Raw genomic sequence first — 21,352 nt, forward strand, 5'->3', positions numbered from 1 at the left:
AAGTGGGACTTGAAACTCAAGTCCTGGTTGTTGCAAACTCAAGTGCACTGGTTCTCAAGCTTTAGTGTACACCCGAATCACCAGGAGAGCTTGCTGAAACCCAGATGGCCGGCCCTCCCCCAGAGCCCCTGATTCAGCAGGGCTGAGCTGGGACCCAAGAATGTGCATTTCTAACAAGGCCCCAGGGATGCCGCTCTGGGACTGACTCTCCTACCACTGCACTACAGTAATGATGCCCAAGCCACCTGCCACGGGGGCTCCTCAGAGCTATTGTTGGATGCACTGAACGGGCCCCGCAGCGAGACCCCTTAATGAGAATCTCTTGGGCAGAGCTATGAGTCTGCATTTTAAACAACCTTCCCCAGTGACGACGTAACACTGAAGTCAGAAAACCACTCTGGAAAGGGTCATCACCTCTGAGAGTTCTTGCTTTGGCCAAAGTGGGCTGAGATTGGTGGCGTTTCGGAAGTGCAAGAGGAGAGCTGAGAGCGGAGCCGTGGATAGCAGCGGCTGTCGCCTCCCGGGGGTCAGCAGAAAACCAGCCCGACGGCGAGTCCGTAAGAACCACCTTGCTGGGAAGGGAGAGGCCTTGGTGTGTAGCCACACAACCGACTCCTGCCCTCACACGGCCCAGAGCCCCTCTGATCTAACCCAGCAATTTCCAGCCCCTTATCGTCACAGGTTTTAGCTCCGGCTGCCTAATTCTGTAAGGCTGGCAGCAGTGCTGTCCTCCCCTCATAAATGCTCCATTAGGCCCTCAACATTTTCGAATTAGGCTTTAATCATAAGAAGCCAAGAAAGACATTTTATCCTGAAGAAGCCCAAGTACTGAATATCGATTACTTGTTCTCTGAAGAAACTGCGGGCGTAGCAACAGGTGGGCAATACAGCAGGGTGCAAGGTGAGAGGGAGACACCTGCCCTGCTTCCAGCCTCCCATCGTCCAGCCTCCCATCGCCCCCTCACCTGCTGGAAAAAGAGGGAGCCCTGCACCTCCCTCCTTCCCCTCCTGCCCCTGAGAGAAGCACACAGCCCTTCGTGGGGTTCTGGATGTTTCTCTTCCCAGGCCTCCCCAGGAGGGAGAGAGGCCCAAAGAAAGAGTCAGTAACTGAAATCACTCCAACGTCGTCTGTACCGTCCTCTATCTGACAGACACCCTGCTCCGTCGTTGATGAAGAACCAGCACTTAAATGGTGTGGCAACCAATCTCCAGCTCAAGGTGGGCACTAGGATGCTCAGCCATGTTGTGCGTGCATTTGACCCTTTTCCACCACACTCCACCCAAGGGCCATCTCTTCCTCCGTGGACAGAGCTCAGCAGACCAGACAGTGGCCCCCGGCCGTGCTGAATCGGTAGGTCTCGTCCGTCTACAGGCCGTAACAACCAGGAGAAGCACAAACTCACTTTGCAGAAGAGGGCAGCCTGAGCAGCGGCCTTGTCCTTCCTCTTCCTGGTCTTAAAACGTATGCGTTTATTTTATGTTCTCCTCCAGCTCAGGCAAGTCCTTAGCCGCGCTGTCATTACGCCGTCTGGGGCGAGCGTAGGTCCCATAACCACGGATTTCTGCACACGCAAATTCTGCAACTCAGCATCCCAGCTCGGAGCCCGTTTTATCACTTGAGAGGTTTATGACCCTTGAAAGTAAAGTGGAGGCCCCACAATTCTTTAGTAGACCAAGGGAGGAGATAGTCGCAAAGGGTTCTTGCGCCGCGCTGGGCTCATTTATCAGTGATCAACCAAGAAAAGCTGCAAAGGCTCCGCCGGCTGCCTTCGGGCCTCAACACGGCTCCGAGGTTCTATTCTCAAGTGCCAGTGGCCACAAAGGAACTTTTGTTTAAATCAGGGACAACCGGGGTGGTACCACCTGACAAATTGGATTTTTTAATGAACGCTCAGTGCTCAGGGGAATGAGCTATTTCAGCTAGAGCTTTCTCAGCCACAGTATCATCAGGCCAAAGAGCTAAAGTGGGGCCTACAGCAATAGGCTTTGTGCAAGAAGGCATGCATTCCCCTTGACACCCTCCAACTTTCTCATGACCTTTCTCTTGGCCCTCAAAGGCAAGGAGCTGGCCCTTCATGCTAGAGCAGGCAAGAGGGTCTTTCTAGGCCACAAGACAACATGCTGATCCAGCCTGTGATTCACTGGCGGGCCAGCCTTCTGAACTACCCGTGTTCCTGGCTCCCCAACGGACCTAAAAATAAACTCCGTCTTCACATAAAACAAAGTCTTGGAATTCTGTTTCAAGCAGAAAAATCGACCAGCTGCTAAAATGTGGCCAGGGCTGTCTTTAATCCAAATTCTTCAATTTCTACAGGCCGGCTGAGAACAAAGGCTCTCTGCTTGCGCTGTTACTTCTGTTACTGCTAATCCACACTATAAATCTGTGTATGGGTATCACTTTCTTCAGATCCCAGGAACTCTCCTTGAGAATCTAGTTTAGGATGCACATAGTCTCTTGTCCTCTATTGGACTACACGATCTTACGTCTCCCCCAGCTTGGGCACAAGAATCACCATCTAAGTCAAAAAACGTTACAGTGGGAGAGGTTATTCCCGACCCCATTCGGAAACTTCTCACCAGGAGACTGAGCTTTTCACCAGACTAGCTTGACCTCATGCTTCCCAGAAAACGGCTTTGGAACTGGGTGAAGACAGCAGAAATTTGATTTGTCTGTGGAAGAAATTCTGGACAAGGAGGTATCGTCAATGGCTCCAGGGGCAGGTGACCTTTACAATATCCTCCCAGAGGCATGCCTGCATCTGAGAGCAAAGCAGACATAGGTGATGCCAGCCTAGGTCATTCCAAGACCCGTCCCCACCTACCTACACACACAAGCCCCGAGACATACCTCTCCCAAGGCTTGCCCTGTCCTGCCACTCCTTCTGCAATGACCGGGCCTGGAGCCCTGGGCTGGGGTCTTCTCTGCCAGCCCTACTGATTTAACAGAAGTTTTGATCCTAGACCCCATCCTGCCAAGCTCCTGGCATAGCTCCTGGGGGGCTTCGCAAGGGGTCACTCAATCTCAACATGAAGAGACATTGCCAGTTGATCCTAATCCTGGTAGGAGAGACAGAAAGCACATTTCCAGCCTTTAGTGGAATTCTGGATCTGAAGGGGGTGCCTTGTGATTCTAGAAAGTTCCATCTATCTCATGGTGGAGATGACCTCACCAGGAGGAAGGAGGACAAAATTCTAGATATAAAAACACTTTCCATCAAGGTTTCAGCCACTAACTGAGGTTAGGGACACTACTTCACGGGAGGAAGAAACAAACACCACCCATGCAGGGTTTTGCTTCCCTCGGGTTAATGGAGCCAGGAAGCCACCGTCAACTACTCCATATACGCCCTTACCTAAGGGCAGACGTGGTTTCACTTGGCAATGCCCTGCACACAAGCTGGTGAGTTTCAGTTTCCAAAGAGGCACAAAAAGCACAGTTTTTCTATCTCTAGGAATAGAGATTTGCACCCAGAGAAGTTTCAGGAATGCATTCTGTTTCTCCTATGATTGGGACCAACGGCTGCAGGAAAGTCCTACTCTACGTAATGGTCGGTTCTGGTCCTGCCCCTGCTCTGGCTTTGGTGATACCCAACTGGCACAGAGGAAGGCAAAGTCAGGAAGGGGCCAAAGCAGCCAAAACCTAGGGAGAGGTGAGCCAGGGGAACTTGGGCCCGTCCAACCATTCCAGACAGCAGCGTCCTGTTTGCCAGAGATCAGGTCAGCCTTTTGCCGCACCGGGTTTTAGCAGGTCCCTCCCTGACACAGGTTGGCCCCTACGCCTCACACCTTCAGCCTCCGGCCCTCTGAGGAGCAGCCTGCCACGTGGGTGGTGCTTTTCTCTCTCCAGCCCTGAGATTCGCTGGTGTGTTTCTCCTCTGGGGAATATGGCAGGCTGGAAAAAAAAAAAATGCCACAAACATTTGGAAATATAATGGGCAGCCTTATAAACACAAAGCTGAGCTCTCAAAGCCAGGGAAGTCTGCAAGAAGTGTGGCCCCTCCAAAAGATCGCTAGAATTTGTCAATGTTACCGTATTTGGGGAAAGGGTCTCTGCAGACATGATGAAGTTAAGGCGCTTGAGAAAAGAGATTATTCTTGATTTTCCAAGTGGTCTCTAAATGCAACCACAAGTGTCCTTACAAGACAGGGAACCGGAAGGTCACACGCACAGAAGAGGAGGAGCAATGCAGCCACGGGGCGGTTCCCGGAGTGACGTGACCCCAGGGAACGGATGCCACCCGCTGCAGGGGCTGCAAGGGGCAGGGAACAGATTCTCCCCTGGAATCTGTAGGCAGCGCAGCCCTACGACACCTCGATTTCAGTGCAGTGACCTTGATTTCAGACTCCTGGCCTCCTGGACAGTGAGAAAACAAATGTGTGTTGTTTTAAGCCAACTTTATGGTAATTAGCTAGAGCAGCTGTGGGAAACTAATATATCCACAAAACAAACTAACAAAAAAATGCAAAATTGAAACCCAGAGTGATAGCACACACCAACACCCAGGCTGCTCAGAGGCATGTGCTGATCTTATAAAATGGGTGCTGGAGTCCTACTGGCACATGGGGGAGGTAACAAGGTCTTAGGTTACCCTGGGTAGAGGAGTTAGAACTGCACTTCACACACTCACAGGCGTGCACACGTACACTTGTACGCACGTACACACACGCGCACACACTCCAGCTGCCTTAGATGGCTCTGCCATCAGGAAAAGAGGGGACTAGGATAAGGGTCATGCACACAAGCGAAAGGCAAAAGGGTCTGAGTCCTGGATTGAACAGGGCAAGAAGCCAATCTTCCTTCATAGCTCGGTACCCCAAGCCTGCCCTCAAATGGGTTTGGGTTCAAATATATACTGCCTGGGGCTTAACGAAATCCTCAGCTCAGAAATTCCCACTGCCCAAGGCAATGGCATCATACAGATAAACCCCCAAACATGAGCTCAAGATCCAAACATACAGGGATCCCTGGGTGGCGCAGCGGTTTGGCGCCTGCCTTTGGCCCAGGGCGCGATCCTGGAGACCCGGGATCGAATCCCACGTCAGGCTCCCGGTGCATGGAGCCTGCTTCTCCCTCTGCCTATGTCTCTGCCTCTCTCTCTCTCTCTGTGACTATCATAAATAAATAAAAATTAAAAAAAAAAGATCCAAACCTACAAAGCACATGGAGTAATAAGTTCTCCTGGACATGTGTCAATAGAAAAACAGAAGAACTGGATCCAAAAATACCAGAAATAGATGATCCCTTCTCAGATAAATGTGATTCTCAATGATTAAGCAGCTTAAATATAAGATCAAGATTGAGAGCAGAGAGTCAAGAGATTGCATTAAAAAGAAAAGGAATACCTGGAAGAATGTTTTTAAGATTTTATTTATTGGGCAGCCTGGGTGGCTCAGTGGTTTAGCACCGCCTTCAGCCCGAGGTGTGATCTTGGGGTCCCGGGATTGAGTCCCATGTCAGGCTCCCTGCATGGAGCCTGCTTCTCCCTCTGCCTGTGTCTCTGCCTCTCTCTCTCTCTCTCTCTCTCTCTCGATCTCTGTGTCTCTCATGAATTATTTATTTAAATTATTCATGAGAGACACAGAGAGAGGCAGAGACACAGGCAGAGGGAGAAGCAGGCTCCACGCAGGGAGCCCGATGTGGGACTCGATCCCAGGACCCCAGGATCACGCCCCAGGCTGAAGGCAGGTGCAAAAACCACTGAGCCACCCAGGAATCCCAGAATACCTGGAAATTTATTTTATTTTTTTATTTTTTATTTTTTGGAATTTTTTTTTAAATGACTCAAATAGAACTTCTAGAGGTTTAAGGTTTTTAAAGCTATTAAATGAAAAACCTTATTGCCCCAGTTAGGCTAAAGATTAGACACAGCCAGAAAGAAAATTAATAAACCAGAAAGTGGTTTTTAAGCCCCTGTCCAGGATGCAGCAGAAAGATGAAGAAAGGGAGTACGAAACACATGTCAGACAGAGAAGTATGATTCAGGGCACAGGGAGATTTCTAAAAGAGACAATAGGAAGAGTGGGCGAGAATCAGGATTCAGAGAAATTAACTGGCTTAACATTTTCCAGAACTGAGCCACCAACCTTCAGACCTGAGAAGCTCAAAGCCCAAACAGGATACATGAAATGCGATGAACTCCCAGACACTTGATAGTGAAACTACAAAACCTCCAGGATAAAGATTTTAAAAGCAAATACAAAGAAAAGGCAGACCACCCCCAGAGAAATGACCTCAAGAGCAAGAGAGGCAACAATGGAGACAGGATTATCCTACCCAAATGCTGAAAGAAAAATAAGCCGACCTAGAAATCTATACCCCGCAGATCTCATTCAGTGACACTGGCCAAAATAAAACTAAAACTCTTGGAGATCCTCGTATGCAGTCCTTTCTGTGGCTAGTCCCAATCTCCACTGTAGACTGGTCCCAACTGTTTATGAACATCCCAGCTGTCACCGGCCTGGCCTCTAGAATCCAGCTCTTCATACCCTGGAGCTCTGCCGCCAGTAGTCCCTGCACAACTGGCCATGCGGGGCGGTTGGAGGGTTCTCTTCCTATTTCCCTTTTGACCTGCCTCCGCGCTGTGGACTTCCTTGGTGCTGATGACGGTGCATGATGGCCTCCAACACTCTGGGCACATCCCAGCTCTGCCTCCTGCCTCCCCATCCTCTGCTCTTCTGGCTAAACCAACGTCTAGTCCCTCCATGCAGCCCTGTGGACAACTGCGTCGTTCGGAGTGCTGGCCAGGTGGTGGACCCTGCCTTGGCTCTGTGCAGACCCTGTTTTCCCACAGCTTTCTGGGTCTCCCACCGCCCCTGAGAGGTGGCCCACCTGTTTCTTCTGAGCACTTCCTACCACCCTGTCACCCAGCAGCTCCCAGCTGCTGCTGCAGTCTCCCCAGAGATGCAGAAAGACCCACTACATAAATCCCTCGGAATCAAGGCCAAGACTCTGGGCTTCTCAAGGAGCCAGGAGCACTTGTCTCTCAGACCAGTTTGCAATCCCTGAAAATCCCTCCCAAGAACTGGCTTCCTTCCCAAGCACTTCCTTGCTCCTCCCTTTGCTTCATCCCCAAGCCAGTCCTCTCTTCAAGCCTCCTGACTGATCCTCACTACAGGTGACTGCTAATGACTCCAAGAGGAGGAGTCTAGGACTGCTAATGACACAGAGGAGATTTTGAGTTTTGAGAAGTCCTAAAATGCAAGTGGAGCCTGGTCTGAGCACTTGGCTGCCTTCGTGCTGTGTCTTCTTCCTTAGATGGAAGCCAGCTGGACTGATATTCCCCGTGGTGTGTGAGCCCGGGGCTCCCTCCTAGCAACAGCGACACTAGACCCTGTAGGTCACAACAAAGGGAAACACAGGCACTAAGTGAGGCTGGTGGATGGAGAAGACCAACAGAAGCACGTTTACCTTCCTGGGTAAAGCCCAACTGGGTCTGCTTCTTCTAGCTTATTCCTTACATCCTTAGGTGGGGAGATGAGATGGGAATTGGTCAAAGGAGCCGATGTCCAAAAGAAAGACACTGTGTGAGAACACAATAGACTAGAAAGGGTTTATTCTTCAAGGTCTAAATGGCACCCCCACAAAAGGTGGAGGTGGGGCTGAGGAAGGAAGAGATGGTGGGTGGGCGGGCAAGGCGGAGGCATCTGTCTGGATGAGAGCTTTGCCCTTGGTTTAAATGGTCATCTGGCAGAGGGTTTGGAAATGATGAGGAGACACAGCCATGAGTTTTTCAGGAGCTGGTTCATCCACTGGGGCCTCGTGAGAACAGCCCACATGAGGCCGATCGAGTGAACGTGACCAAGAGCAAGAGTCTAAAGACTGACTATACCTTGGGCAAGAAGTACCTCCAGGTCTCACTCATTGGTGGGCTCTTGGTACTACCTAGGCCAGCTTCCAGCAGGAAGCCCACCAGTCACTTAGCCCCAGCACTTTCTGAAGAGAGGACTCCCCTGTTCTCCCACAAACAGGCCGTTTTCCTTCTTATTCAGCAGTACATATTAACTCACCAAATCGAAGACGTGCCCGAAAGCCCCGGGGGCTGATCCAGCAGGACCACATTTGTTATATAAGGGAATGTGGACAAGAGCGGGGTTAGAGGCTCATCCTAAAGCTTTTATTTTATTCAAGGAAAATCAAGGGAATGGGAGACCAGAAAGTGGGAATACCGAAGCTGGAAGTGACCCATGACCTGGAACAAGAGACCTGTCGATGACAGCTGAGGGCTTAAACCAGACATTGTAAACTGGTGGCCCACAGGCTGGACACAGCTATCACAGTTGGACCCTCCAGAATTTAAAATCTTGCATTTGCTGATACACATTCAAAAACTGGGAGATTGGGGATCCCTGGGTGGTGCAGCGGTTTAGCGCCTGCCTTCGGCCCAGGGTGTGATCCTGGAGTCCCGGGATCGAGTTCCGCATCGGGCTCCTTGCATGGAGCCTGCTTCTCCCTCTCCCTCTGCCTGTGTCTCTGCCTCTCTCTCTATCATGAATAAACAAATAATCTTTTAAAAAAACAAAAACTGGGAGATTTTATAGGAATATCAGGGCTCTAGGGTTCCTCCAGAGAATAAGGTCTGGCAACACCAGCAACCCTGCCCCCGCTAGTCATGCTGAGAACTGGCGACCAGTTCACCTGACCTGTCTGACCCCTGTTCCGAACCAAATAGTCACTCCTTCTGCTGTCTCTTAACCTGAAACTTTTTCCTCCAAGATCAGATGCTCCACATTTTAAGTAACATGTGAATCTTATTTATTCAGCTGCCCATTATTAACGCTGACCATCCAACTTATCACGTGAAGGGGAACATGCTTGTGAATGAATGCAGGTGCTGCAGGTTACGCTGGATGACGGACGTGCACTAGGCCTGTCCTAGCAAGCCAGGGCCAGTGAGGACCTTCTGCTTCAAACACACTTTTGTGATTAGTGGATGGAAATTCTCACAGATCTGGTGATCCCTGGCTTTGGGGAGGACAAATGTTGAGTTTGGGGGGATTTTTTTTTTGACCTCAATGATTAGCCAAGGGTAAAGAAGGAGTAAGTTTTTACTGGTCAGAAGGACAAGAGCACAAGGAATGTTTTGTTTTTTAAGATTTTATTTATTTATTCATAGAGACACAGCTAGAGAGAGAGAGGCAGAGACACAGGCAGAGGGAGAAGCAGGCACCATGCAGGGAGCCTGATGCGGGACTCGATCCAGGATCTCCAGGATCACGCCCCAGGCTGCAGGCGGCGCTAAACCGCTGAGCTACCCGGGCTGCCCAGAATGTTTTAATTCCTGGCGTAACTAAACTGTGTCTCACTGGGCAGGATGGTGATGATGTGCTGATAAGGAATAGTCGTAAGGACGGTGTTAGTAGCTGAGTGTCCTCCCCAAAGTCACATGTTAGAACCCTAGTCCCCACTGTGATGGTACCTTGGGGACAGGGCCTTTGGGGGAGGAGGTGCTGAGGTCACGAGGCTGGAGCCCCTCAGTGTGGGATGAGCGCCCTTGGAAGGAGAGACAGAAGGATGAGCGCCCTTGACTGTCTCTCTGCTCCCCACTGTGGGAGCTACAATGAGAAGGCAAATAAATAAAATTAAATTAAAAAAATAAAATAAAATAAAATAAAATAAAATAAAATAAAATATAAAATAAAAAATGAAATAAAATAATTAAATAAATAAAATAAATAAATAAAATAAAATAAAATAAAATAAAATAAAACAAGATAAAATAAAAAAAATAAAATAAGAGAAGGTAGCCGTCTGCAAGCCCAGGAGCAGGTCCTCACCAGACACGAGATCTGCTGACACCCTGATCTCAGACTTCCCAGCTTCCAGAGCTGTGAGAAACACATGCTTTTGTTGTGGGCACCGGGCTATGGTATAGACTCCCATAGCTGCCTCAACTATCTAAAGCATATTGCACCTGTTTATACATAATGCATTCTGCGGCCGGCACTGAGAAAACATTGCACTCCTACTAACTCATCATCAGGCTCGCCACAGCCCTGTGAAGTAGGTAAACTACTATTTCCATTTTACAGGTGTGGAATCTGTGGCACAGAGAAGTCAAGCTACTTGTCCAAGGTCACACAGCTAGTGAGCAGCAGAACTGGGATTTGAACCCAAGCAGTTGCATTCTTCAGTCCTCGGCCTTGCCCCTGACAAACCGGTCTCTGGAGAAAGAAGTCAACAAGAGACCAGCTCCTGCTTCTAACGTAAGGACCTGCGGGGAGGCCGGGCTGCTCACAAGCCAGGGCTCCTGCGCACACCACTCATTCCACCGTGATGGGGATCCAGGTAGTCCCTGTTGCTTTGCCCTCAGACAAACACCACTGGCGAGAAGTCCCTGAGGTCAAGGTAGGATACATGGGGTGTCGCTGACGGTAGCTGCATCCTCAGGATGTCACCAGGACGCTGAGAAAACCCTACCTGGGGGCTGAGGGTAGGAGATTAGGCCAGGGGCAGACGCTGAAGAGGGCCACATCGTCTTCACACCACCAAGGAGGCCTCTTACCCTTCAAGAGCTGGAGTCAAGAGTGTTCGATGTGATCAGCCCAAAGGACCACCGGGATGAGCCGTTCTCCGCCGCCCTGATTGCACAAGCCACCCTGAGGCCTAGGGAGAGTTCGTCCCGAGAAAGAGAATGAACCTAACGGCCAGTCTGCTTTGCCCGGCTCCACCGACAGCACCGCGCTGTGCTGACGGCTGCTCACCCGACTGACAGCTGGCCTGCAGAGCCATCGACACCCTGGCCGCGTCCTACTGACAAGGACCACGCCGCCGCCGACGCCACGTGCGGTTCGGAGGATGCGAAGAGGCCCCGATGGTCGTTCCTTACCTCGGGACGCCCAGGGCCTAACGCAGAAGGTGCCGATGAACGGATCACAGCACAGCGTGTGGCGGGTACCGGTGCAAACAGTAGGCCACGTCCCCTATAAGCCACAACCCCCTGGACGGCGGGCACCGTCTCCCACAACTCTCGATACCGCAGAGCCCACGTTCGTTTAGCCAACGTCCACTTGCCAGCATAGGCGATCAACACCTGGAGGTGAGGCCCCGAGGAGCTGGGCAATTTGACAGAGTCTGGCCAGAAGACCAGGAATAAGGGGAGACTTCAGACGCAGGCGGCTTGAATCGGAATCCTGGCCCATCCGCTGACTAGCTGAGAGAAACACTTCCTCTTATGGGCCTCAGTCTCCCCATCTATAAAATGGGATTGACTTCCGTTGCCTTACAAGGATGCAATGAGGAGGAAAGAAGGTAACGGAGGCGCTTAGCATAATGGCCCGCGCAGAACAAGCACCTGATCAAGTGTCAGCTATGGTCAGGCCCACCTGCCAGCAGCAGCCACGATAACCCCTGGTCCGGGATGTCAAAGCAGGCTGCTCCCACTGCGGCCCTGGCAGGCCGGGAGCGGGTCCTGGGCAGCCATCTCCTGGGGAGCTTAAAGGAGACCTTAAAACCGTGTTAACCATTTCCCACAGACGGGAATACAGGAAACAGGGCTCCTTGCTCTGCTCATCGTCATCTATTTAACTTTTGCAAAAGTGCCCAATGTGCTCGGCTCACAGCAGATGGCAGGACTCCTAGTTCTCTCCTCTCCTGGTTATAAATACGGCAAGTGGCTTCCAGACACATACCGACTGCACATCCAGATAAATCCCTATATTGTTCAAAAGGCAGGAAAGGGGGTTCCTCTGGCAGCCTTCGGAAGGGAAGCAATGAGGTAATAAAGTCAAAAGATGACCAGACCCTGACTTATGAGACAGACAGACAGACAGACAGACACGGCTTGCCTACTTGTGTGTTTCTACTCGGCACAGAGCTGGAGCTGATCCTTAATCAACGGTGCAGACGGGGAGCTTGCGGGTGGCTTCCGAGCGGCACCCCAGGAGTGACGCAAGAGAGCAGCAGTCCAGGCGTGCAGGCCCGTCCGCCTTCCTGCTCTCTCCCCTCCTCCACCCTCCCCCTGGAGCTGTGCCCGAGTCTATGCAACGCCATGGGATATGTCGGACTGAGTGACTTCGGTCATTGTGGTCAAGGAAGACAGCCCTGCGGGAACGCCTGCCACCCAAATCACATGGGGGGACGTGGACCCAGAACGACACGGGGCAGCTCAGCGAGTGAGAGCCTGGTACAAGCGACGGAGCCCGCAGGAGCCCGGGCCTGCAGACGGTCGGGCCCAGGGGTCAGTAAGAGCCTGCAGCAGGGACCCAGCCAAACACCAGGGGGACCAGAGGCTGTCCCCCATCCAACGCTCCGGGGGCCCAGGAGGAGATGGGCAAGAGGAGCTACGGGGCTACCCCGGGACTACGAGGATGCCAGCCTGAGTCTGTACTGCCCCTCCTTGGGATTCTTCCCCCCATCCTCGGCCGGGTGCCAGAGACAGCGAGAGGCCAGCACAGCAGACTAGTGAGGTCCCCAGCAGCCTCCCTGGGAGGGCGGCCCACGCTCCCACCCAAACCGTGTCAGGCGGGAGGAATAAAGAGCAGCAGCCTCCAGGCGACAGCAGGGCCCCGAGGGAAAGGGGTGCAATCTGGGCTGCAGATTAGGAAACAGAAGGGAACTAACCTCGAGGGCTAGGCTTCCCGAAGCTGGTGGAGGACCCCGGAGGGGGATGAGGGTGGGCGACACCATCAAAGCCGACAAGAGAGCCAGAGTGCAACTTGAGAAAGTCCACTGAGAAAGACAAGACACGTTTTCTTAAACCCCTTTGCGAAAAAAATAAAATAAATAAAATAAAATAAAATAAAATAAAATAAAATAAAATAAAATAAAATAAAATAAAAAATAAAATAAAATAAAAAAAATAAAATAAAATAAAATAAATAAAATAAAATAAAATAAAATAAAATAAAATAAAATAAAATAAAATAAAATAAAATAATAAAATAAAATAAAATAAACCCCTTTGCAGAAGCTGCAGGATTGCCCGATTTGAGCACAGGTTTTGGGGTCAGGCTGACCGGGGTTTAAGTCCCAAGGCTGCCAACATCTAAACTCACCCATTAAATAGGAAAGGCAAAAATTTAAATTAAATAAATAAAATAAAATATAAATAAATAAACAAACAAATAAATAAATAAATAGGAAAGGGCACCGTCTGCCTGCAGGGTGGCCCTAAAGAGGAGGCAGGTACGAGCTCACCCAGCACAGGTGCTACAGATCTGGGAGCGCGGTGGGAATTGCTCTTGCTAGAGCTTTCAGACCCACCCTGAATGCTTCCTGCCCAGGGCACTGCCTGCTGTGCACGGGGGTGGGGGTGGGTGTTGGGGGAGGGAGAAGCCGCGTAGTGGCAAAGGTCCCAGCAGGGAAGATGGCTGGAGTGCGGCCTTCCACGCCGGCCCACACAGGTTCCAGCTACCTCCGTTCCGGCTCCGCGGCTCGGTCCAGGGCAGGGATCAGGACTCTCTTCTCTGCGGAGGGCAAGGTAGCAAGTATGTTCAGCTTTGCCTTACCTTAGTAACAACTACTCAACTTCGGGCCCTCGAAAGCAGCTACAGATAAAATGTACGTGAACAGATGTGGGCGTGTACCAAGAAAACTTGATTTACAAAGGCAAGTAGTGGGCGCCACGGTTTGCCAACTCCTGGTCTAGGGTTTGGGGGTTCATCGGGTTCACATAGCCGGCAAACAGCCGGCTCAGAAAAGCTGAATTGGGACTAAACGAGAAAGAACTCCATACTCTTTCCATGGCCCCACCAGACCTTCCCAATCCTACTACCGCTAACTGGGTCAAGGGTTCTCACTGGGCCACCCATGCCCAATTTCACCCTCGCTACCCCCTTATGGGGCCCTTTTATGTCCTCCCTCCCCTAACCAAGCATCCTTGGCTGCTCCATCTCTAAAGAACCAACTTCTCCTAAGACATGGGATACTTTCAGACACAAAAGATTAAGCCAGGTCATCACTGGGGGCCGCGTGCTTTAGCGGCGAAAGGCACAGGCTTGGGGTCTGAAAAGCCCCCCCCCCCTTTGACTACTTCCTAATGGGATGAACGTGGGCAACTTGAGTGTTTCCCTTGCCTGTAGAAATGGCTTAGGATTTTTGAAAATTAAGATAATTTATGTAAGACGGACAGGAGGACTGTCCCAAAAGGGAATCATTAAAAAAGTCACATCCTATAGAATTCTCCTTCCTCGATATGCTTTACAGGCACCACGCAGCTCTTCTCCTTGAGGAAGATCATCTCCTTTTGACTTACTCTTCAGCTTCTGTGGCTCCGGAAACCATGCAGGGAAAGCACCCAGCAGGTGCTCAGTGCGCAGGGTGGCCGGGGGCTGCATCTTCCTGGGGAACGGGCGCGATGGACCCGGGAGTCAGCCCCTGGAGCCGCAGGGTCATTGCTCACAAGCGTATCATTGGTGATGCGGACTCAACTCCACGTGGCCGGCTGGAGAGGATCCACATTTTCTCTCGCCCTCTCCCACCTCTTAATTGAGCGAGCTCTTCTGACTTAGCTTTTTTGGGGTCTCCTTTGCATGTTTCTTTAGGGAGATCGTTCTCCCTTGAGACTGCTGGTCATTATTGTTCCATGTTGCATTGCTCCCTTGACATAAAGGGTTTTTTTAAAAAGAGAGAGAGAGACAGACGGGGATTTCACAGCCTGATCTAGGCCCAGGTGCCTCCAAGAGCTTAGAGAATAAAGCCACAGGGGACAGCACCCGGCCCTTTAGAAATCCAATCTGCTGTCTCACAGTAACTTCAGAGAAGAAGGACAGTGTGTGACCTCGGCCCACACAGGCTCCCAAGCCTTCCTTCTCGGGTGGAAGTAGAGGCACCGAAGCCCCCGCAGACCAAACAATCCACGGATGCGTGAGGTGGGAGATTCCCAACCTTCTGGACAAACCAGAGCCAAACTGCACGTGGAGAGTGTCCAATGCTTCGGGCCCCTAGGACCCAAGGCAGCTGCGCAGAGGGGCCCCGACCGGCCCTGGAGGGACGTGTGCCCAGCTTTCCCCACATCCTCTAGAAACATTAATGAACACTTGCCACTCACGGCGCCGGCAGTTCAAGGCTTTCCATGCACTAATCTAAACTTTGCAGCGACACTCTGAAGTACATGCAGTGTCCCCATTTCACAGATGAAGAAACAGAGACGGGGTCACCTGCCTGAGGTCGCCCAGCTTGCCGCGGGTGAGGCCGGAGGCCCGGCAGTGTAGCCCCAGGGCCCTCCTCTGCCGCTGCACCAGCGCCACCCCGTGCAGACGCGCCCCATCCTTAGAAACCAGCTCGTGTGCTTCCTCCCATGCGCAGGGACCCCAGAGACCCGGACGGGAGGTCTGGGTGGATCAGGCCGCCAGGAGCCCGGTTCTTGTTTCGCAGCCAAAGACGGACAGCCCAGGGGAAGGGGCCCGCCATTGCCCAAGTCGTGCAAGCACCTAGCGAAAGCATCAACACCGACAGCGGCCCCCAGACTCCTGCTGCAGTGCTCGTCACCCCGCCGGACTCACGGCCAAACTGCACGATCAACGCCTGAACACGCACGAACCCTTCCCCGGCAGGAACGGCCTCAGGGAGCAGGGAACCGGGCCGACAAGAGGCCACCGGGAATCCCGAGCACCTGTCACGGCCCGGACCCGGGCCCGCCGGCCGCCCTCCCTAGCCCTGTCTGCAGCCCGCGGCCACCTGCGCAGAGAGCGGGGCTGCAGCCACGCGGGAGCCGCGAGGCAGGAGCAAAGGGCAGGAGGTGCTCGCAGCGGCCCCGGGGGCTGGAGGACAGGCCACCTGCGCCAGGAGGACCCGGCCACCCGTGTCAGCCGCTCCTGCCACCAGCCACCTCACCCCCGGGAGCCACAGAGGGGAGACGAGAGCCCGGGGGCCAGGCCACCTCACCAGGCCCGGAGCCCGCGTCCCCGCGCCTCCTACCTGCCTCCATCAGCTGGCACTGCTGGCCGAAGGCGTGCGAGAAGGTGACGGCGCCTGGGGCCGGGCTGCGGGGCGCCGGCGGGGGCTCCCCAGCTCTCCCGGGGGCGCCGGCCGTGCTCATGGCAGCGTCAGCACGCAGGACGGCAGTGGCCGGGCCGGCTCTGAGGCTCCGTGTCCCCGCGGGGCAAGGTCCCGCTCCCGGGTGGCCAGGCGGTGGCTCCGCGCCGCTCACGCCTCGCAGTGTGGCTCGGACCCCAGCCCGGCGACAAACGGCCCCGCGAGCTTGGGCAGGTGCTGCGCCGCTGCGAGAGTTAGACGCCGGGGCAGGTGGAAGTTTCCCCCGCAGGAGTCCTGCCCTGTCGTGGTGCGGGACGCGGCCCTCGGCGCCACCTGGAGGGACAGGGTCCGGCCGCGGCTGGAGAGCTCAGGCCCCGCAGCCCCGGCAGCTGCAGCGGCTCCTTCCAGTCCTTCCAGGGCGGGGGCGGGGGCGGGCTGCTCCGGGCCTCACGGGCCCCCCGCTCCCCACGCTGGGGCCCCGCCGGCCGCCCTCCTGGAGCCCGGGAGCCGGCGGCCGCAGGGTGCGGGCGGGGGACTCCGCAGCTCGGGGCCGAGGTGTCCCTGGCTCATCCTCCACCCGCGGTGCCCCCCCCCCCGCGCCCCCTCCTTGCAGCGCCGGGGAGCGACGGAGACCCGGCTAACGAGCCCTGCGCCCACCTACTGCGGGGGGGCCCTGGCCACGCCGCCCACGCCGCCACCCCTTGCCGTGATGCAAAAGGGACGGTACTTGGGAGATATTCTGGATGCGGAGGGAAGTGCTAACTCAGCCCAGCAGGCTCCGGGCTGCTGTAACCTCTTCGTGCCCACAGCCCAGGAAGTGCCAGACGGCGGCAGGGGAATGCCAGCCGTGAGCCCGAAGATCAAGGGATGGCAGATGCACCCGGCGACCCGGAGATGCCCTGGGCGCCGCATCGTCACCACCCGGGACCTCCCGTGGCACAGAGCCTCCAACCTGCTCCACCGCAAAGGGGCGGCTTCCCCGAAGGAGGGGCGGGAAGGAGGGAAGGAGAAGAACCGTCCACAGGACTGAAACCGCTGCTGCAGGGGCGCAGGGTCTGTATTTCAACGTCCCACCCGCTGAACACAAAGGTGCTACCTTGAGAGAGAGACAGAGGCCGCCCCCCACCCCGGGTTTGCATGTCGGGGATCTGGCTGCAGGGCTGACAGGTGGCACCACGTCCACCAGGAGAAGCCCCCAAGGGTGACAGGGCTGGAAAGCCATTTGCCTCCTGAGTGTTCAAGATACAGAGAGTAAAGTCGCACCGGTCTCGGGCCCTAAGGCTCTCAGACAGAAGCCGCTTCCACGGCAGCTCGGCGCGGGTGCGGCTCCCTGATGTCGGGGTGCGGGCGAGGCCCCCGAAGCCCACCGCTGCGGAGTTCCGGGAGGCCCACTTCGCGTCCACGCCCTAGGGCGGCTCCAACAAGCCAGCAGCCCCTCCTGGCGACAGGGCCTCTCCTCCAAGCCACGGCTTTTTTTTTTTTTTTAATTTATTTTTGATTGGTGTTCAATTTACTAACATACAGAATAACCCCCAGTGTCCTCACCCAGTCACTCCCACCCCCCGCCCTCCTCCCCTTCTACCACCCCTAGTTCGTTTCCCAGAGTTAGCAGTCTTTACGTTCTGTCTCCCTTTGCAGGGCGTCAGCGGCCCTCCCCTCGGACGACGGGGCTCTGAGGCCATCGGGGAGAAGACCAGACTTCCCGAGAGCCGCAGAAACCCCACGCGAGATGGGCAACGGGTCCGCTTCCCACGTCTCGGCAGCGCCGCAGTCATAACGCACACCCCCCCCCCCCCGGTACTGTGCAGCCACCGCAGAAGCCCGGGTGGCTTGTGGGGAGGACGGATGGACAGACCAACATCAAGAATTTCTAGGGCAAAAAAAAAAAAAAAAAAAAAGAATTTCTAGGGCAGTGAAAATTCTCCGTGTGATGCTATCAGGATGGATACGTGTCATCATACATCTGTGTGAACCCAGGGTCACAACAGAGAGAGGGAGGCGGCGCCAGCCATGGCCTTCGGGTCATCACGTGTCCCTGCAGTTTATCAGCCGAAACCCATGTCCCACTCTGGCGGGGGACAGATTATGGGGGAGGCTGTGCACGAGGGGCCTATGGGAAATCTCTGCCCCTTCCTCTTCATTTTGTCATGAAACTAAAACTGCTTTAAAAAATTTGTTTAAAAAAAAAAAAAAAAACAACCCAGGGCACCTGCGTGGCTCAGTTAAGTGTCTGCCTTCAGCTCAGGTCATCATCCTGGGGTCCCGGGATGGAGCCCCACATCGGGCGCCCCGGGTGCCCAGCCGAGAGTCTGCTTCTCCCTCTCCCTCTGCTGCTCCCCGTGCCTGTGCTCACTCGCTCTCTGTCAAATAAATAATTTTTTAATAAAATAATAAAAATTTTTTAAACCCCAAGGCAAACCTTTATACAGTAACTCAACCTGCGGATGTCTGTTTGGAAAACCAGGGCCTCCTTTCCTCCCGTCCCCATGCACCCAGCCGGCACCCAGCCAGCACCCAGCCGGCACCCAGCCCACCCCAGCTCCCCGCCCTCCCGGGCTCTGTGTCCCAGTCTCCATCTCACTCCCCTCTCCGGGCTCAGGCGACTCCAGGGCCTCCGAGCCTCGGGACTGTGCACAGCACAGTAATGATGCCACCTAACGGCCACTCCTCAACACGTCACCCAAGTGCGGATACCATCAATGAACCGCTACTGGTAATTACACCAGGAGAAGTGGCATCAACTGGGAGGGTCGATCTGTGCGAGAATTGCCCTGGCTGCATACCCTGAAGTGGAATTATCCAAAAATATATGCAAATTTGAATTCATTAAAGGGTGCCAAGTGCCACTCCGGGATGGCTGTGCCAGCTCACGCCCTCCCAGGGCTGCCCGTGCATCCCCCTTTCTCATGGTTTACCGATCAGCAAAACTGAGGAAGCTGGGCAAGCTGGGCAACCTAACGGCTATAAAGTCACAGTTCATCCTTTTGTTCTGCCTTAATCATTGGGAAGTGGAGCCCTCCTTGGAAAGCCTATTAACACTGAGGCTTCCTCTTCAGGAAATTTCCTGTTCATAGCCTCTATCCGCTTTTCCATTTTTCTCATTTCTGACTTTCTCGTTGATTCCCTTGACCTTGCCAGATATCCATTTAGACCTTGCCACTATCTCCTCCCTACAAGCCATCTGACCAATACCTTCGTGCATGGTGTCTTCCCTTGATGAGAAATATTTCATTTGAATATGCTCAGATCCATGGCTTCTTGGACTTACTCTGTTCTGAGGGTCTTGCTCAAAAGATCCTTCCCTAAGGCAGCAAAGTCAGCCTCCTTTATAGCTTTACCTTTCCCACGCAGGCCTTGTCTATCTGGAGCCTGCTCTAATATCCGAGCATAAGGTGGGGTCCAGTTTTGTTTTTCTCGAGACTGTGAACCAGTTTTCCCAAAACCATCTTTTCCCAACCTGCCCTTTCCCCACTGTGACCCCACTATTATCTATCAAGTTCCCACACCCACAGGTCTCTTCTTGAGCACTCTCCGGTTCTATTAGCTCCACCCCATACTGTTCTGTCAATGGTAACATTTTAGAGTCAGTGACCAACATTTTTAAAAGCCTAGATTTCCAATTTCCCAAGACATGTCAGATTTGATGGTGCTGAGTCTGTGCATCTCTTGCTAGTTATCAGATGGAGCAGCAGACACCCCTTTCTGTGCGATGCATGCCTTCCCGTTATACCTAATCTAGTCTGCATTCATTTACAATACAAGCCTATTTCTCCCAGAGATGTGTTCAGGTATTAAAAACACCTTATCCAAAGATAAAAGTCAAAAGAAAACCACATTAAAGAAAATATTCGCTGACTCCCAGGGCTTTTGTTACATCTGGGCTAACAAAGATCATTTATTAATCATCTATTTGATACCTGATACGATGCTAGCCATGGGTTGATGGAGTAGAGGTGGGCCATGGAAAGGGGTAGAGAGAAAGGACAAGGAAACAGTGGGAGAAACAACACATAATCTGCACAGACGTGACAAATGCAGAGAATGATTAATTGAAGCAGAAACAGACCACACTGAACTGTAGACCATCAAAGCTCTTCCCATTCCAACATAGGTGAGGGTCAGCACCTTCAGGGAAATCTTTAAGGGAGGGACTATGTCAAATGGATCTGAGAATGGAAGTGCACTTTGCATCAGTAGAAGACAAAGCCTGGGTTGGGAGGAGGGATTGGCACAAGCCAGTCATTTGGGCAATGCTCCCTTAAATGCTGTGTTATACCGAAAAGGTTCCAAAGGCCACTTAGGGCTCTTTACATTAGAAAAGAGAAACATTCACTCTACTTCAAATCAACGGTCATAACTATATTTTTAAAATCTCCCCTGGTACCTTTTCACACTTTAAACTGATCTGCCGCAGAGGGCTCCCTTGACTTCGCTGAGACTCCTACTCCCAGAAGAGTTAAAAACCAATTCTCTGACTGATAAGACTCAACTCATCAGCTGTTGTCCCCCATGGTTCCCAAAAGGTACAGGGTACCACAACCAGGCATCATAGACAGGCGGAAGCAAAGTGAAGAGCTATTTAGGAAAACCTGACCCTGAGCTCAGAGCAACTTGTTTTATGATGCTCCGTGTCTCATAGCAAAAGACCACTCAGCAGAGGCTGTTCCATGCCACGAGCTCCATGGACATTCTTACTTAATAAAGATATTAACATGCCCCCTTCCCAGCTGAGGAAACGTGCACCAAGGGAAATTCAGGTGCTTTGCCCGAGATTACACAGCTGTGAATAGGTGATCCACAAGATGAGCAGTTCTACTGGTTCTCTGCTTCGTGGCTGGCTATCCCCTACTTCACTGAGAAGTTGTGCTGCTGGTGCTAGGTCCACAGAGGTCTCCATGCTGACTTAAGGTTCCAAGCAAGGCTCAATCAATGTCATTTTTACAAAATTTTTCAAAAGATTTAGTGGCATATTAATTCAAATGCCATACAACTTACTCATTTGAAGTGTGCAATTTATTGTATTCTAGTATATGCATACTAAACATCAGCATGTTAGAACACATCACCTCAAGAAGAAACCCATACACTTTACCTAGAACCCCTAAACACCCAGCCCCCTTCAACCTAAGCAACCGTGAATCACTCTCTATAAACGTCCCTGTTCTGGACTTTCACATGAATTGAATCATAGAACACTTGCTATATAATCATGTCTTGATGTGGTACTAGGTACTGAGTTATCCTAGCAACCTTAAAGGTAGCAAAAAGAGTACTTGGCTCAAAAGGAGCTTAATTAAATCTCTAAATCGACTCATTTAGAAAAGGTAAGCCTTTCTTTCACCAGAGAAGTCACTGATCAGTAAATCTAGGTCACTCTCCTTTTACTCTGTCACAATTGAACCTGTAGAAGTAAACAGATGTTTCTTTGGAGTCTTAAAT

At 52.6% G+C, this 21,352-nt stretch overlaps 1 protein-coding gene across 4 annotated transcripts in view; it reads right to left on the reverse strand.

The window, feature by feature from the left end:
- The window catches only part of KAZN (kazrin, periplakin interacting protein), a 1,010,042-nt gene extending 993,421 nt beyond the window's left edge, over window positions 1–16,621 (reverse strand). Inside the window, exon 1 of one of the 4 annotated variants that reach the window (XR_013380757.1) lies at window positions 15,857–16,366. Coding sequence is in view for 3 of the 4 variants with exons in the window: in XM_077899551.1 (XP_077755677.1) it covers window positions 15,857–15,977 (121 nt within the window). In the remaining variant the exon portion in view is untranslated. Of the gene's footprint in view, window positions 1–15,856 lie in introns of all 4 variants that reach the window. The other 3 variants (XM_077899551.1, XM_077899552.1, XM_077899560.1) reach the window with 3 other exon arrangements.
- Window positions 16,622–21,352: the final 4,731 nt, after the last annotated feature.

Source organism: Canis aureus, chromosome 5 (assembly GCF_053574225.1).
Source record: "Canis aureus isolate CA01 chromosome 5, VMU_Caureus_v.1.0, whole genome shotgun sequence".
Taxonomy (NCBI): domain Eukaryota; kingdom Metazoa; phylum Chordata; class Mammalia; order Carnivora; family Canidae; genus Canis; species Canis aureus.